The following is a 17001-nucleotide window of genomic DNA, read 5'->3' as shown; positions in this document are numbered from 1 at the left end:
CTGAATATTGCCACCATTGCATGTATAGTAACTGCACTCTCTGTTAAATACGGGTGCCCAACGTCCAGCTCAGCTCCTTTTTCAGCACAGGCTGGAGTGTTGAGTCGAGACTGGCCTGGGTGGTCCCAGAGGGTCTTAGTTATTACATTAATCTCCCACTTTATGAGCTGGTCAGCACACTGGAGCATATCAGGGAGAGGCGGCCAGTGCCAAATGCACAACATGGCAACGCTGCTGGTATTTCATAGTACCGAACTGTGAAGGGTAGATACTGGTCTTTTACATTTTTAAAGGCATTTTTTGTCTTTTTCCTTAGACAGTTATTTTATTTTCCTTTCTTGTTTTCTTTGTATACAAGACAATACTTTATTATAATATATAATGTAATATATCAGATATTATACAAAAATGCAGAGGCTGTACAGTCCATTAGTGGTCAATGCAAGCAGAGATGTATGAATTAAAAATAGAAGTGCTCTTAAAGTGTGTCTACCTCATTAGGTGCCGTGGAATAACTGGTGTATAAACTATGCAAGATCATGCATTAGGGTCATTTCACGTGAGATCAGACATTTTGGAACCCGACCGACACAGATTTCAATCATACTTGCTGTGCCTGTTTAGTAGCAAGATACTATTCAATTTTTAATCTTTCAATGTATCATAATTCACATTTTGAAGGTTGTTGTATTCCATTCTGTGTGTGTAATTTGTAGAGCCAGAAAAGAGCTTTCAAACACCTCAGAAATCTTTTTGTGACTTACACTGACTGATATTTCAAGGCTGAATGTATAGTGTCCTACCCTCATATGTAAACCTTTGCTAGTCTGTTTCTCCCTTAATATTGGTGTCAGGTTTACACAAATGCAGTTCTGGGGTCCTACCTTGCTACTAAACAGGCACAGCAAGTATGATTGAAATCTGTGTCGGTCGGACCCCAAACTGTGTGATTTCATGTGAAATGACCCATTAGTGTTGTAAGTAGATCAGTAAGAGTTCTACTCTTTAAAGGCATAGACCACAAAGGGTCTAACCAATCAGAGTGCCGGGCCAGACAAGGCCCAACCAGTCAGAGACTCAGCTGTGAGGCTATCTGACCACTCAGCCAATCCCAAACCTAACCTGTACAACCAGAGGCAGAGAAACTAATCCGCCAAGCCATTCCATCAAAGTACATTTCATTATAATATGCAGGAATTAAACGGGCAAAAAGTTATGCCAGCATACATTATTTCTTACTGTCGACACAGGCAAATTGCCTGTGACATCTGGCCCTTTGGCCAATATTCCCAAAATAAAAATAATACAAACCAATGTGGCTCTTGGGGCAAGATAATTGCTGAATAAATGGCCTGTGTAAGACGATCACCTGCCTTATAATACAGCTAACAACTCAAGCATCTACGGTGGCATAGCCTACAGACTGCTTTACAAAAGGCACTCGCTGAGTGTCTATACTAAGTGAGTAACCCCTCATCAATTATTTAAGTCATAATGAATAGGGTAAAGGAAGCACTTCCTTCATAGGCCCATACATCTCAATAGACCTCTCCTCTTCCTTCTCCTCATCGTGTGCACACGGGCCTGCCCACACATACATTGAAGTAAAACCAGCAAGCAAGTGAAACCTACACAGAAAGCATTACAAAAACACATATGCCAAATTAAAACGCTGTTAAAGCAACTTACCACAAACGAGTTTAAAACAGCATTCTAAAATGTGTACAAGAAAGTGGATATAACACATTTAAGCTGGTGAATATCATTACACAAGCCTGCACCTGAACTATACTGTAAACACGGAAACTGAAAAAGGATGTTGGACAAAAAGCAACAAAATGGGCAATCTATTTGTCACAAATCACAGACATCAAAACAGCCACATGGATAGACAAATGCTAAAGGGCAGCTGCATTTGAAATATTTCCCCCATCATTTCAGCCACTCTCTGCAATATCATCATTCTCTACTCTTGGTCATGTCAAAAGGTCTCTCCTCTCCCCTCCATACAGTGGTGTAGTCTACTTTTTTATGGTGGGTATACTGTATATTTGAGATTTATTTGAAGTGGGTATACTGTATATATTTGTGCCATTCAAAACAATGGATCCATCAATTTTAAGTGGGTATACTGAAATCCCTGAAATTTAGAAGTGGGTATACTCCGTATACCCGCGTTCTACGTAGACTACACCACTGCCTCCATAACATTTTCATTCAGCACACTGCACTCTTACTACAGCACAGTGCATCCTCTGTACATTTCCATCTGCGTGAAGGTCTCTGGGCTAATGATTGGCTGCTTTTCAGCTCCGTGCAGTGGTGGACGAGGCCAAAAGTGGGCATGGGCGGAAATAGAAAATGGCATTCAATCAGCCCTTTGTGTTCAAAGGCCATTACCCTGCCTGGCTAAATGGCACGGACGAAGCGAATTGAAACAGGGGCCATTGTATTGTGTGTTGTGTGTAATCTCACTTAGCGCTGACATCACACCTGACCTGGAGGAAAACAATCCCCACCCACACACACCCACGCGCTTACGCAGGCAGTCGGGCACACAGACAGACAGACAGACAGACAGACAGACAGACAGACAGACAGACAGACAGACAGACAGACAGACAGACAGACAGACAGACAGACAGACAGACAGACAGACAGACAGACAGACAGACAGACAGACACACACACACACACACACACACACACACACACACACACACACACACACACACACACACACACACACACACACACACACACACACACCACCTATGCACCCCCACAGACACACTTGCAATGCACAACTTCCTCCAGGATTCTCAGAATATGAGGCACAAACATTACCACCACAGCAGCCTACCACTTCCATTAAGAATAGCCAGAAGAAAAACAAGGTTCTATGGCAGGCCATTCAGATGCTGTGTGACTCATAATTGAACTTTAATGGGCCCTCGTGGCGTGGAGAGGGGCAAGGGTCTATCAAACAGCCTGGAAGCCACATCCCCACTGGGACATAGTTGATTCTGCAGAGGGAATTCAACCCTTAGCAGGACCAAAGAGTGAATCTGACTCTCTAGGTGTTGAATTAACAGTTAAATAAGGTCTAAGCAGCTCTGACTTACATCCCTGATGTTACACTGTAGACATCACATTTAGTTCAACAACTCCAGAGAGTGGGAGAGTGGGACACGGTAGACTGAGTGTAAACAAATCGCTTTGAGTTGAAACACTGAGAAAGGGTCTATCAAAGTCACATCCCTGCCCGTGCACATTGGCAGTGTAAATGTAAGGTTAAGATTTAAAAGACCTTCCACCACTTAGGGCAGTCATGGGTAAGCAGTAGGGCAGTCATGGGTAAGCGGTTAGGGCGTCAGACTTGTAGCCCAAAGGTTGCCGGTTCGACTCCCGACCCGTCAGGTTGGTGGGGGGAGTAACTAACCAGTGCTCTCCCCCATCCTCCTACATGACTGAGGTACCCTGAGCATGCTCCCTTGGGGCGCCTTTGGGGGCTGCCCCCTTGCACGGGTGAGGCATAAATGCAATTCCGTTGTGTGCAGTGTGCAGTGAACACTTGTGTGCTGTGGAGTGCTGTGTCACAATGACAATGGGAGTTGGAGTTTCCCAGTTGGGCTTTCACTTCACTTTCTTGTTAGTAGTACACATTCAAACTACAGTATTATCCATTGTATTTTACTTGGATACCACAAAACATAATATTATAGTACATATTTAAAGTTAAACTACTATCCATTGTATTTTACTAGGTTGAGTACCACAAAACATAATATTATATGAAGAAGTGGCAGTTATTCTTTCCCCATAAAGCGGTGCATGACATCACGTTGGGGTCTGGAGACCCAACATTCCCCTATGTGACATCATCACAAAACATTGGTTTACGGTAAACGTTATTGGTTTATTGGTAACGTTTATACGTGGACTCAAACACCATTTAGAAAAAATGTCAATGGTGTACATATCTTAAGTGCTTTAAGTACCTATTTGTCATCAATGGTGGTTAACCTCTACCACCAACTTGGAAATGTTAGATCTGACTCTTACAGTGTTGAAGTAACACTGGAAAAGGGTCTATTAAAGCACCTCCGACTCATATCCCTACCACAGTGCATTTATGCAGTGCTAATTTAAATTAAGAACAAATATGTTTGAATTAACAAATATTGTTGAATTAACATGACAGTCTGTTGAGGGGGCCTGATGAGAGGAGGCCCGAAATGCTGACAAAGTTGCAGCTAGTCTGTCTTGACTGTGTTGAGCGTGTTGTCTGTCTTGACTGTGTTGAGCGTGTTGTCTGTCTTGACTGTGTTGAGCGTGTTGTCTGTCTTGACTGTGTTGAGCGTGTTGTCTGTCTTGACTGTGTTGAGCGTGTTGTCTGTCTTGACTGTGTTGAGCGTGTTGTCTGTCTTGACTGTGTTGAGCGTGTTGTCTGTCTTGACTGTGTTGAGCGTGTTGTCTGTCTTGACTGTGTTGAGCGTGTTGCCTGTCTTGACTGTGTTGAGCGTGTTGCCTGTCTTGACTGTGTTGAGCGTGTTGTCTGTCTTGACTGTGTTGAGAGTGTTGTCTGTCTTGACTGTGTTGTCTGTCTTGACTGTGTTGTCTGTCTTGACTGTGTTGAGCGTGTTGCTTGTCTTGACTGTGTTGAGCGTGTTGCTTGTCTTGACTGTGTTGAGCGTGTTGCTTGTCTTGACTGTGTTGAGCGTGTTGCTTGTCTTGACTGTGTTGCCTGTGTTGCCTGTCCTGCCTGTGTTGTCTGCCTTGACTGTGTTGAGCATGTTGCTTGTCTTGACTGTGTTGTCTGTGTTGTCTGTCCTGCCTGTGTTGTCTGTGTTGCCTGTGTTGTCTGTGTTGCCTGTGTTGTCTGTGTTGCCTGTGTTGCCTGTGTTGTCTGTGTTGCTTGTCTTGACTGTGTTGTCTGTGTTGTCTGTCTTGACTGTGTTGTCTGTCTTGACTGTGTTGCCTGTGTTGTCTGTGTTACCTGTGTTGTCTGTGTTGCCTGTCTTGACTGGGTTCATCTGCGACTGCAGGAGTCAATAACCAAGGTGATGGCCTGTAAACAGCCACTGTAAACAGCACAGCAGCACGCGGTCAGCACGGCATGTTCAGTTCTGACCAGACCCCCCCTTTTTAATCTCTTATTTTTCACTTCCGCTGCGGTCTCTCTCTCTCTCTCTGCCCACATACTGCCCACATTTCATTTCACGGTAGTCCACACATTGCAAAAAAAGGGATCATTTTGCACTCATGACATGAAATTGCTCTAGCCAATGTCCTTCTCATTTCGGTGTGCAATCATGCCGGTGTGTGTGTGTGTGTGTGTGTGTGTGTGTGTGTGTGTGTGTGTGTGTGTGTGTGTGTGTGTGTGTGTGTGTGTTGTGTTGGAGGCCAAACTTGACGGGAATAATGACCTGACTTTAGACAGAAGGGAAACGGTAATAAATGTTTCAAAGGAACTTACATAATACTTGTCATCGTCCTCGTTGTAGGCTAGTTTCACCACACCGTAGGAGCCCTGCAAGAACATCAGAATCACATACAGTACAGATGAGGATGACATACAGTGCACATGATATTATACAGTATGGACTAAAACAATATCAATACAATATCATTACAATCATTCAATTGTTCTGGTTTCACATGTATCTACGTGTATATCACTCTGAACCATTTTGTGCTTGTGTGTGTGTGCTTGTGAGTGTGTGTGTCTGTGTGTGTGTGTGTGTGTGCGTGCGTGTGTGTGTGTGTGCGTGCATGTGTGCGTGTGTGCGTGCGTGTGTGTGTGCGTGTAGGGCAGGAGATTTGTTTGTGTAGTGACTGCAGGGCTAGAGGACAGCTTGCTGTATGCAGGCATCATACAAATCATACGCTCACGTCACTGACTCACCACCACGGCCAATTTCAGAATGGAATATTGGAATCAAATGTTGAAATGGCATGCATCGAGTGGCAGTCTGGCACACAACATAGGCACACACACACACACACACACACACACACACACACACACACACACACACACACACACACACACACACACACACACACACACACACACACACACACACACACACACACACACACACACACCCTGCCTTGACACACATGACACGTGACACACACATATGGTACTGTACGCACACTCACACACGTATCCATGCACGAACGAACACACACACACACACACACACACACGCACATATACACACTCGCACGCACACGCACACGCACACACACACGCACACACACACACACACACACACACGCACACACGCACACACACACGCACACACGCACACACACACACACACACGCACACACGTACACACACACACACAGTGTGTTTCTGTGAGCCCCTGATGTCAGAGGCTGGTCACAAGATGAAAAGGGCACAAGGCCAAAACAAGTACATTGCGCAGAATATTCGAATGTACCAACCCGCACCGCAGTGCTGGATAGATTGATAGATTACATAATCTTCCTCCCAATCTTGACTCCCTGGGTTGAGAATATTTATCTCATTCTCTATCTATGTGTGTGTGTGTGCGCGTGTGCGTGTGCGTGTGTGTGTGTGTGTGTGTGTGTGTGTGTGTGTGTGTGTGTGTGTGTGTGTGTGTGTGTGTGTGTGTGTGTGTGCGTGCGTGTGTGTTTTAACAAAATTGTTCACCCTACTCTACATGTACAAACTGTCGTTAAGTGGGGGCAATCAAATGAAATGTAAACATGCAACACCATTAGGTTTCCCCGTGACCTTTTGTATAACAACTCCACAACACTGTAATAAATTATTAAATTATACTCTAATGAGCTCAGGAAAAGGGGAGAACGTATTTTGCGTTTTGAACTTTGCCCCTGATTTCAGGGGATTTGAAGCAGTAACTACTGTGTCTGGGTTAAATTCAGTGTGAAATTGGGAAAGCATGCTCCCAATTTAAAATCCAAAAATATATATGAAGAGTTTCCACATAGTTTGAGGGGTGAGAAAGAGGACTTCATAGAACACACACAGATGTGCACATCAGCACATGCACATGCACAGAGACGCAGAAAACACACACACACACACACACACACACACACACACACACACACACACACACACACACACACACACACACACACACACACACACACACACACACACACACACACACACACACGAATACAAAACAGATATGCACACACACAATACACTCACCTTTCCTATCTCGCTCTGAAGCTTATACTGGTTGAGCCGCATGCAGTCCTGTGGAGACAGAGGAAGCAGATACATCCCTTTAAAAAAACAATTACAATGTGTATACAATGCATGCATCGAAACAACACACACAAGCAGACCTGTGTGCATTTTCTTTTTTTCAAACATTTCTGTATTAAGATTTTTACCTGTGTGCATTTTCACATGCTATTGGTCTTGTGCACATGCACACGACACACTCACACCCATGTTAAAAGCTGCACTAAACCTCATTCTGACACGCAAACACAAACCTCTATCTGCTGCTCTGTCACACGCACCCCATTCCCAGACACATATTCTATAATTTCCTCGCTCTTGTCCCCCCACCGCCACCCCACCCCCGAAAGCCTTACAAGAAAAAAGAAATCAATAACTGAATGCGGCAACACTAAACAATAATGTTCTCTGAAGCGCTTGGATTCTCTCCACATGAATCATCCACATCTTTGCTTTTGTCTTGTTGATGGGAGAGGAGAGGGTAATGGGTTTGGAGGAGTGGGGGGTGTGTGGTGGTGGAGGTGGGAGTTTATGATGGCCCAAATATGGAGGAACAATCTGTTCCGTGTTGCACCTATTACCGTTACATTTCTGGTGCAACATAACATAACCTGGAGCCACTGCTGGATAGAGATGGGGATGGGGATGGGGATGGTGTGGCTCAAGCATACTGTGCAAAGAGTGTTTTTTTTTCCACAGCCTTCTTTTTTAGTGTCTTAGCAACAACGATCAGGGATGTTTTGCAGTCTTTAGACAGATAGAGAGAGAGAGAGAGAGAGAGAGAGAGAGAGAGAGAGAGAGAGAGAGAGAGGGAGAGAGAGGGAGGGAGATTGTGTGTGTGTGTGTGTGTGTGTGTGTGTGTGTGTGTGTGTGTGTGTGTGTGTGTGTGTGTGTGTGTGTGTGTGTGTGTGTGTGTGTGTGTGTGTGTGTGTGTGTGTGTGTGTGTGTGTGTGTGTACAAATTAATATGGTTGTTTGTGTGTGTGTGTGTGTGTGTGTGTGTGTGTGTGTGTGTGTGTGTGTGTGTGTGTGTGTGTGTGTGTGTGTGTGTGTGTGTGTGTGTGTGTGTGTGTGTGTGTGAATGCGTAATGAGTGTGCGTGTGTGATCCAAAGCTTAATGAAGACACCATCCAAGCGCTCTTTGATTAGTGCCAAAAGCAGTAGTCAGCTGGAGCTGTACTTTGGACCCTGTTGCTTCACTCCATCAGTAAGACGGGCCTGGCACACATCGCATGGGGACACTTTGCTATTGAATTGCTGGGAATGGACTGAGTTGCTATTACTAATTAATGTTTCATAACTGGCCATGCCTGAGAAATAAAACCATATGCGGTGAGAGGAGAGGAGAGAGAGAGAGTGGGAGAGGAGGGAAAGCGTGCCAAGGAGTTGGGTCAGTGGAGAAAGTGACTGGAGTGGAAAGAAAAAAAAGGGATGGATGGATGGATGGATGGATGGATGGATGGATGGATGGATGGATGGATGGATGGATGGATGGATGGATGGATGGATGGATGGGGAAAAGAGTATTGGCAGAGGAGAGATGAGGGTGGAGGAGAGCAGGAGAGGGAGGACAGTTGGAGTGGGGAGGGGTACTGGCAGAGCACAGTAGAGAGGACTGGAGGGAGGGCTGTAAGAAATGGGCACGCTAGGCTAGCAACAGCAATATAGGATAGATGGTGTTAGAAGAGGAGAGGAGAGGAGAGGATGCAGGACAGGACATGACAGGGTAGCAAGGAGAAGAGTGGGAGGAGAGGGGGAGGTGTTGGCAGTGGAAAGACAAGTGTAGGAGGAGATGACAAAATGAGAGGAGAGGAGAGGAGAAAGGGAGAAGAGAGACAAAATGAGAAGAGAAGAGAAGAGAAGAGAAGAGAAGAGAAGAGAAGAGAAGAGAAGAGAAGAGAAGAGAAGAGAAGAGAAGAGAAGAGAAGAGAAGAGAAGAGAAGAGAAGAGAAGACAAGACAAGAGAAGAGAAGACAAGACAAGAGAAGAGACAACAAGAGAAGAGAAGAGACAAAAAGAGAAGAGAAGAGACAAAGAGAAATGAGGAAAAAAAACTGAGAAGATTAGAAACACAAAGAGATCAGAAGAATCGAGAAGGGAAAAGCAAGTGGGATAAGTGAGAGGGGTGTGCTGGCAGTAGCAGTTGAAAACAAGGAATAGACAGAGTGAGAAAAACGAGGAGAGGAAGGAAAGAATGAGGAGAGGAGCGAGCGAGGGAGGAGAGTGGGAGTGGACGCTGCTGTTAGCCCAGGCTGCCCAGGCTGCTGGGTCGCTTTGAAAGGCTGCTTGGCACATGCTCAGTAAGTCCTGCACTGCACCAATCGCCTGTCTCTCTGTCTCAGCAGTAATATGCGGCCAGAGCTGCTAGTGTGTGTGTGTGTGTGTGTGTGTGTGTGTGTGTGTGTGTGTGTGTGTGTGTGTGTGTGTGTGTGTGTGTGTGTGTGTGTGTGTGTGTGTGTGTGTGTGTGTGTGTGTGTGTGTGTGTGTGTTTGCCAATCATTCTCTCTATCTCAGCAATCATACATACAGTACACATAGTCGGGAGCTGCTGGGATGTGTGTGGTGTGTGTGTGTGTCTGTTTCGCCTATCTTTGTCTCAGCACTCACACTGTTAGAGCTGTGTGTGTGTGTGTGTGTGTGTGTGTGTGTGTGTGTGTGTGTGTGTGTGTGTGTGTGTGTGTGTGTGTGTGTGTGTATGTGTGTGTGTGTGTACTCCGTGCACAGTCAGAGCTGCTACAGAATAAAGCACTTCGATAAAGGGTGGTTGCGTAAATTGCATATGAATACAGACGCGCGTACACACACACACACACACACACACAGGATGACACATAGACAGACACACACACACTCATATATTCAGAGCGATAGTGAGAAATGCACACATTCCACCACTCCAACCCATCACCCAACCCAAACAATGTACACACACATGCACACGCGCGCGCACACGCACAAACACAAACACAAACACACAACCCAACTGTAGCCTGTTGCATTTGACCAAACAATTTTTACTGGGCCAAGTATTTGCAGTCGTACAGGCACTAAAAAGCTTGATGATTAATGAAGCTTCACGGTATTAGCAGTATTAGTCTGTCTTGATTTTGAAGTGCTGTGGTGCCACAAGAAGCTTTACTACCTTGAACTTCCTCAGTTCGCCCAATTTGCCATCTCCCCAAAGACAAATAATGTAAAAATATATCAGTTGACTCGGTTGCTTTCGCCACTGTCTGCGTGTACGTAGACTAGAGAGAGTGCAGTGTTTGTCACGGTGTGATGACAGCCAGTGACAGTGTTGTATCCTTGACAGCCAAAAAGCTGACAGCCAGGAGGACTAGCAGCAGTCACTCTCATAAACACACAATAACTTCAGCAGTAATTAAACTCCAGCCTGACACATGCCTGGGAGTGTGTGTGTGTGTGTGTGTGTGTGTGTGTGTGTGTGTGTGTGTGTGTGTGTGTGTGTGTGTGTGTGTGTGTGTGTGTGTGTGTGTGTGTGTGTGTGTGTGTGTCTGTGTGTCTGTGTCTGTGTGTCTGTGAGAGAGAGAGAGAGAGAGAGAGAGAGAGAGAGAGAGAGAGAGAGAGAGAGAGAGAGAGAGCTGCCATTTATAAACAACACAACTTTATGTTCACAAAACAAAGTGCCATTAAAAAGCAACATTATGAATTCACAAAAAGCAAAGAAAACAGCTTCATGACTGCATTTAAGAAATAGATGGCTAATTGCTTGCCATGCAAATGCTCCACATCCGATTTCAGTCAGTCTAACCAACCTCCTGCTTCTCAGCTGTTCCTCAGCTGGAAAAATCCAGAATCAATGAAAAAGCAAACGCTACGCATACATCATGGCAATTAATTATCCGATTGGACTTGCCTCTTATCCAATGGAACATGGAGACAATTGATTGACATCTACCCTGTACGCCCACCTCTGGGAACTACACACAGTACCTGCCCATGGATATTTTTGCAAGATATAATCTTGGTACGACAGCCAAGCTAATACATAGTATTTCAGTCTGGATAGGATCACCAATTCAATTCACTGTTTGCTGAAGAAAAAAAACCCTCAACATCATCATAAGAACATTGCTATAACAGAGAGTAAGTCTTAAAGGGACAGTTTGGTCAATTTCAACATGCAGTTGTAATGCTCACACTACCCTGGACTTGTCAGTGTCTGAGATTTTTTTTTCTTCTTCTTCAGCCGTTTCCGAGATCCTGGTCATTGTAATGGGGGCAGCTCTTTGTTTCAATTCAAAAAAACATTTTTATTTATTCCCAAAAACATCCAAAAGGTTATAAAACATCAGCAGACAACTAGCAAACAGCAGTACCTTTTGGGAAAATATTTGGAGTTGGCCTATGTTTCATTTTTTAAAAATGTAAACAAACGCTGCCCCCATTAGAATTGCTCATATCTCGGAAAGGGCTGAGCCGAAAAATGTGGCATCACCAGGTACTGACAAGTCAAGGGTAGCGTGAGCAATACAACTGCATGTTGAAATTGACCAAACTGTCCCTTTAAAGGTGCACTGTGTAATATTTTCTGTAGTTTAACTCCAGGATTCATGCTGCCTTTTCACAAATGTTACCTTGTCCAAGAATACTTATCACCATCATAAGTATTCATTATGATAGGGGGAATTGCCCTTTTCATACATGAAAAGATGGATCTTGTCCTTGTCCGCTACGTGTATTTTGAATTTCCAGAAATAGACATTTTTAGTTGCAAAACCGTACTTTGGTCAAAACAACTTAGTAAGGACAGAAAAAAAAAATCAAGATTAACGTCATGTTAAGATGGCCACCTTGGCAAAGGTTGACAAACACCCACCACCTTTAGGAGGTCCCCCGAAAAGAGTTTTCAGAGGTTTTACATTGTGGGTACAATTTCTAAACAATTTTCTCTGTATAAGCTATTCATTTTTTGGAAGGCTTCATGTCACATTTCAGGGACAGATTCCTTTCCAATGATGACAGCAGTGGTGTAGTCTACATAGAACGCGGGTATACGGAGTATACCCACTTCTAAATTTCAGGTATTTCAGTATACCCACTTAAAATTGATTTATCCATTGTTTTGAATAGCACAAATATATACAGTATACCCACTTCAAAAAATGCTCAAATATACAGTATACCCACCACAAAAAAGTAGACTACACCACTGGATGACAGCCACATGTTTCAGATGCCAGCTAACCCCTCACCCACCTTGACTAACAAATCTTCTGTGGGAAACACTAGTAGAGTCTCTGCATGAAGGGGTTAATTTCAGAAGCCCGCACATAGGCAATGATGATGGCACAGTCCACACCGCCTCCAGCATGCCTGTTGGTGGAGAGGAGAGTCTCCAGAGACAGTCAGGGAGAGGCTTTCAGTTTCTTTTAATTTCATTTTCTTTGCCATCCTCTCAGAAATGTCTCCCCCTGTGAGTGTGGGGCGGGAGTTGATGGCTGAGGGCATCCCACTGCTGATACTGCTGCTACTGCTGTCACCACCACCACCACCACCACCACCACCACCACCACCACGGCTCTCACTCCCAGCCCTCACCTACACCTGCTGCCCCCACCATTACAATTACCACTGCCACCACCCCACCACCAGCACACAAAAATCCATCAGGGCGAGGAGGTGAAAAGGAGTCGACAGGTTTCATTAGTTTGGTGTGTGTGTGTGTTGTTTGCTTGTGAGGACGCATTTTTGTGCAGTGTGTGTGCCTATTTGTTTGTGTGTTTGTGTGAAGTGAATGTGCGTTGCGCATGCGTGGGTGCGTGCATGCTTCCATACGTGCGTGCATGCATGCATGTGTGCGTGCGGTGCAGGCTCGTGCATGTGTGTGTGAAAGCTGCCAGAGTTGTGAAGCCCTGAGGTGTGAAGAGGATCCTGAGCACTGATCCTGACAACTGCAGAGAGGAAAGATGAAGTCACCTGACTCTCACCAGCTGCTATGTTTCACCTTCACCTTCGTCTTCACGATACCATCCGGGAACCCCCCACAACTGACACCTTTTTGAATGATGCTCCTTATCAGAAATCCTTGAAAGCATATGATTGGTTGGTAACACTTTCTATGAAGCCCATATCTATAGCGCATTATAAGCACATTTATAACAACTTATAATGCACATCATAATCATATAGTCCATTATGACTACACTCATAACACTTCATGATGGAGTATATCAATAGTCCTGAATAACTATAAATCTAGCTTATAATGCATTATAAACCTTAGGGTGTTTTGAGTGCTCGTGAATGGTTATAAACTACTGGCAGTGAAGGGTCTTATAATACATTATAGGCCTAACTGTCATAATGCACTATGATTAATTATGATGTGCATTATAAGTTGTTATAAATGCGCTCATAATGCGCTATAGATATGGGCTTCATAGAAAGTGTTACCGATTGGTTTAACAACCTGTCATCATCTTTACTGACGTGCCACTTCAGCCCCTCACATTGAACTCCACCCGCCCGGATGCAGCCCAGAATGACCGGTGGAGGAGGAGCTACAACGACACCGATTATCTATGGAAAATCCCACCCGGCGATCCTGATTGGCTAATTTTGATTTTCACGGTCCTGGAAAGTCCCTCGTGTGTAGTTTGGTGAAATGTAGCCAGATGGTCAGAAGTCAGGTTGGAGATGGAGAGCAAGCACACTGAAATGAGCCACACTGATGGCTGTGTCTTTTTGTGGCAACGTTTTTATGTATGTGTGGGTATAAGTGTGCTAAAAAAGTATGTGTACTATGCCTGTGCATGGGTTTCTTTGTGTGTATCGCTGCTGGTATCTGCATGCATGCGTGTGTGCAGGGCCCCTGGGCAAAGGACAAAGTCATCTGAAGGGCTCCCTTCTGGGCCCCCTTGTGCCCAGGACAACCGACTCGCTTGTCCCCTCTGTCGACCTGTGTGTGCGTGTGCGTGTGCGGATTTGCTGCTGGTACTGTATGAAACATGAATGTGCGTGTGTGTTAGTGTTTGTTTCTGTATCTGTGCACACCTGTGTGTGTGTGTGTGTGTGTGTGTGTGTGTGTGTGTGTGTGTGTGTGTGTGTGTGTGTGTGTGTGTGTGTGTGTGTGTGTGTGTGTGTGTGTGTGTGTGTGTGTGTACTGTATGCAACAACATGTGAATAGAATATGAATATTGCCAGCAACACTGTGTGTCCTCACCAGCCTCTCTATTGCACAGTCTCCGGATGTTACCAGTATGTAGGCTACAGCTGTGAGTCTCACACTCCAATAGCAGCAACTAATATGCATGAGAAGGGTGAATCCCAGTGTGTGTGTGTGTGTGTGTGTGCGCGTGTGTGTGCTTGTGAGAGGGTGCTTTTAAAAAAGAGGTCAGCTGAGTTTCAAATGGTAATTTCGTCTTATCAGAAACAGTAAGTGAAAGAACCTCCTCGCCTTCTGCCTTGGACTGGTGAAATCCTAAGCTCTCTCACACACATGCACACGCACACAACGTCAAAGCTTTGAAGTAAGATGAATTATGATGGTTAAGCTAGATGGGCAAGTGTGACGACACTATAAGGGAGTAAGACAGGACATGAGGAGAAAGAGAGAAGAAGAACAGACAAAAGAGAAAAAAAGAGAAATACAGAGCAAAAAAGTTTTTTTTTCTTTTCTCTTCCCTTTAAATGTTGTGTAGTCCCCTTGCGTCCCTGTGTCACACTACAATACACCACCGTACAGCAACACAATACTACAGCACATCTCACCACATCATAGCATGCCGTAAATACACCAACCCACACTCAACCACCAGATCACACTACAGCTGATAAGAGGAAGTCACACAAGGAAGGAGGTATTGTATGCTTGCATACTACCGCACGCACACACATGTTCACGCACGTGTACACACAAACCCTATGCTCGCAGCATTTTGCATGAAATCATGTCCAACGTGGAAAGAACGGTCATAGATATGCAAGAGTATGCTGACACTGACATGCATGCCACACGTACACAAACACACACACACACACACACACACACACACACACACACACACACACACACACACACACACACACACACACACACACACACACACACACACACACACACACACACACACACACACACACACACTATGTATGACCTATAAACACGTTCTGGACACAGACACAAAATACAGGCACACACACGCACACACACTATGGGACACACACACACACACACACACACACACACACACACACACACACACACACACACACACACACACACACACACACACACACACACACACACACACACACACACACACACACACACACACACAGAGAAACAGGGGAACAGCCCCCTCAGCCCTCCTTCCCTCTCTTCGCTACACGTTGACAGGATTGATGATAACGATTGCGGCTGTGAGGAGACCCCAAGCCTCCGCAGCCAGAAAAGAAAAGAAAAAAAAGAAAAGGAGAAAAAAGAGAAATGACTTCATTTGTATGGGCGAGAGTTCGCCATCTCTGTGTGTGTGACTCTGCAGTAACTAACCGTGGAAGTGAGAGATTCAGCCCATCTCCGGCAGCAATATCCGATAGCTTCTCTCGGTCTGTCTGTCTCTCTCTCCAACTATATATTTCTCTTGGTCTCTTTATGTCTGTCTGTCGCTCTCTCTCTCTCTCTCCTTCTTTCGGCTTCCCCTCCCTCCCTCTTCTTTCTGTCCTCTCTGTCTGTCTACACATCTCTCTCTCTCTCTCTCTCTCTCTCTCTCTCTCTCTCTCTCTCTCTCTCTCTCTCTCTCCTCTCTCTCTCTCTCTCTCTCTCTCTCTCTCTCTCTCTCTCTCTCTCTCTCTCTCTCTCTGATATCTGGAACACTATTACTGTGTAAACCGTGGCACTAGAATGCTTAGAAGCCTATCTGCCAGCTGAAAAGTAAACACATTTTCGGCAGTTGGACGGAATTTCCTGTTAGACCAGCTTTGTGTACATGAGGTGCTGTTTCTCACTGTGTGTGTGTGTGTGTGTGTGTGTGTGTGTGTGTGTGTGTGTGTGTGTGTGTGTGTGTGTGTGTGTGTGTGTGTGTGTGTATGTGTGTGCGTGTGCGTGTGCGTGTGCGTGTGCGTGTGCGTGTGCGTGTGCGTGTGCGTGTGTTTGTGTCTATGCTTTTTTGGTCAGGTGGTGTAATAAATATATTATAGCTATTCACCACAAAGCACTTTCACCTTCCTCTAATACGAACGTTAAGCAAGCATCGACACACACAGATTAGACTAATGATATTAATAACAGCTTCTATACAATATGTATGAATGTATATAATATGTATGTATTAAAAAGGTCTACAAAACTCCTGCATATAATGTAAACTGGTTTGTTAACTTCGCACCCAACTGAAACTAATAAACTTAAGAATTAATTGAAATATTTGCCATCAACATTTCTGCGTTCCTTCCTGCACAGCTACCGTACATGTGTGCACCATTTATGTTTGATGTTGATTTTGTCATTTTGAATTTGTAATTTGAAATATGCAGGAGGAGAGGTGTGATTGATTGCCTTGTAAGTAACCTCGGTTCTGTTCACACTGCTGAAATATGAACATGTAAGAAGGAAACTAACCCAATAATAATCTGTATCCTTCAGTATCGAGAAATAAAGACAACACAGGCAACCACACATCTAATTCATCGCCCCAATGTTTTCCAATAGACACTTGGCGAACTACGGTGCATGCAGGTGCTGGCGACAAGTGTAATTATTATGTAATTATTTTATAATTA

At 44.7% G+C, this 17001-nt stretch overlaps 1 protein-coding gene across 2 annotated transcripts in view; it reads right to left on the bottom strand.

Annotated features, from left to right (window-relative positions):
- Positions 1-17001, bottom strand: part of camkk1a (calcium/calmodulin-dependent protein kinase kinase 1, alpha a) — a 113833-nt gene that overhangs the window by 48962 nt on the left and 47870 nt on the right. For both annotated transcript variants that reach the window (XM_063203541.1, XM_063203542.1), the window contains exons 3-4: positions 7220-7267; positions 5480-5533 (exon numbers count right to left, since the gene is read on the bottom strand). In XM_063203541.1, the coding sequence (XP_063059611.1) occupies positions 5480-5533; positions 7220-7267 (102 nt within the window). The remainder of the gene's footprint in view (positions 1-5479; positions 5534-7219; positions 7268-17001) is intronic.

The sequence above is a fragment of the Engraulis encrasicolus genome, chromosome 7 (assembly GCF_034702125.1).
Source record: "Engraulis encrasicolus isolate BLACKSEA-1 chromosome 7, IST_EnEncr_1.0, whole genome shotgun sequence".
Taxonomy (NCBI): Eukaryota; Metazoa; Chordata; class Actinopteri; order Clupeiformes; family Engraulidae; genus Engraulis; species Engraulis encrasicolus.
This window is presented reverse-complemented; position numbering and strand designations above follow the sequence as displayed.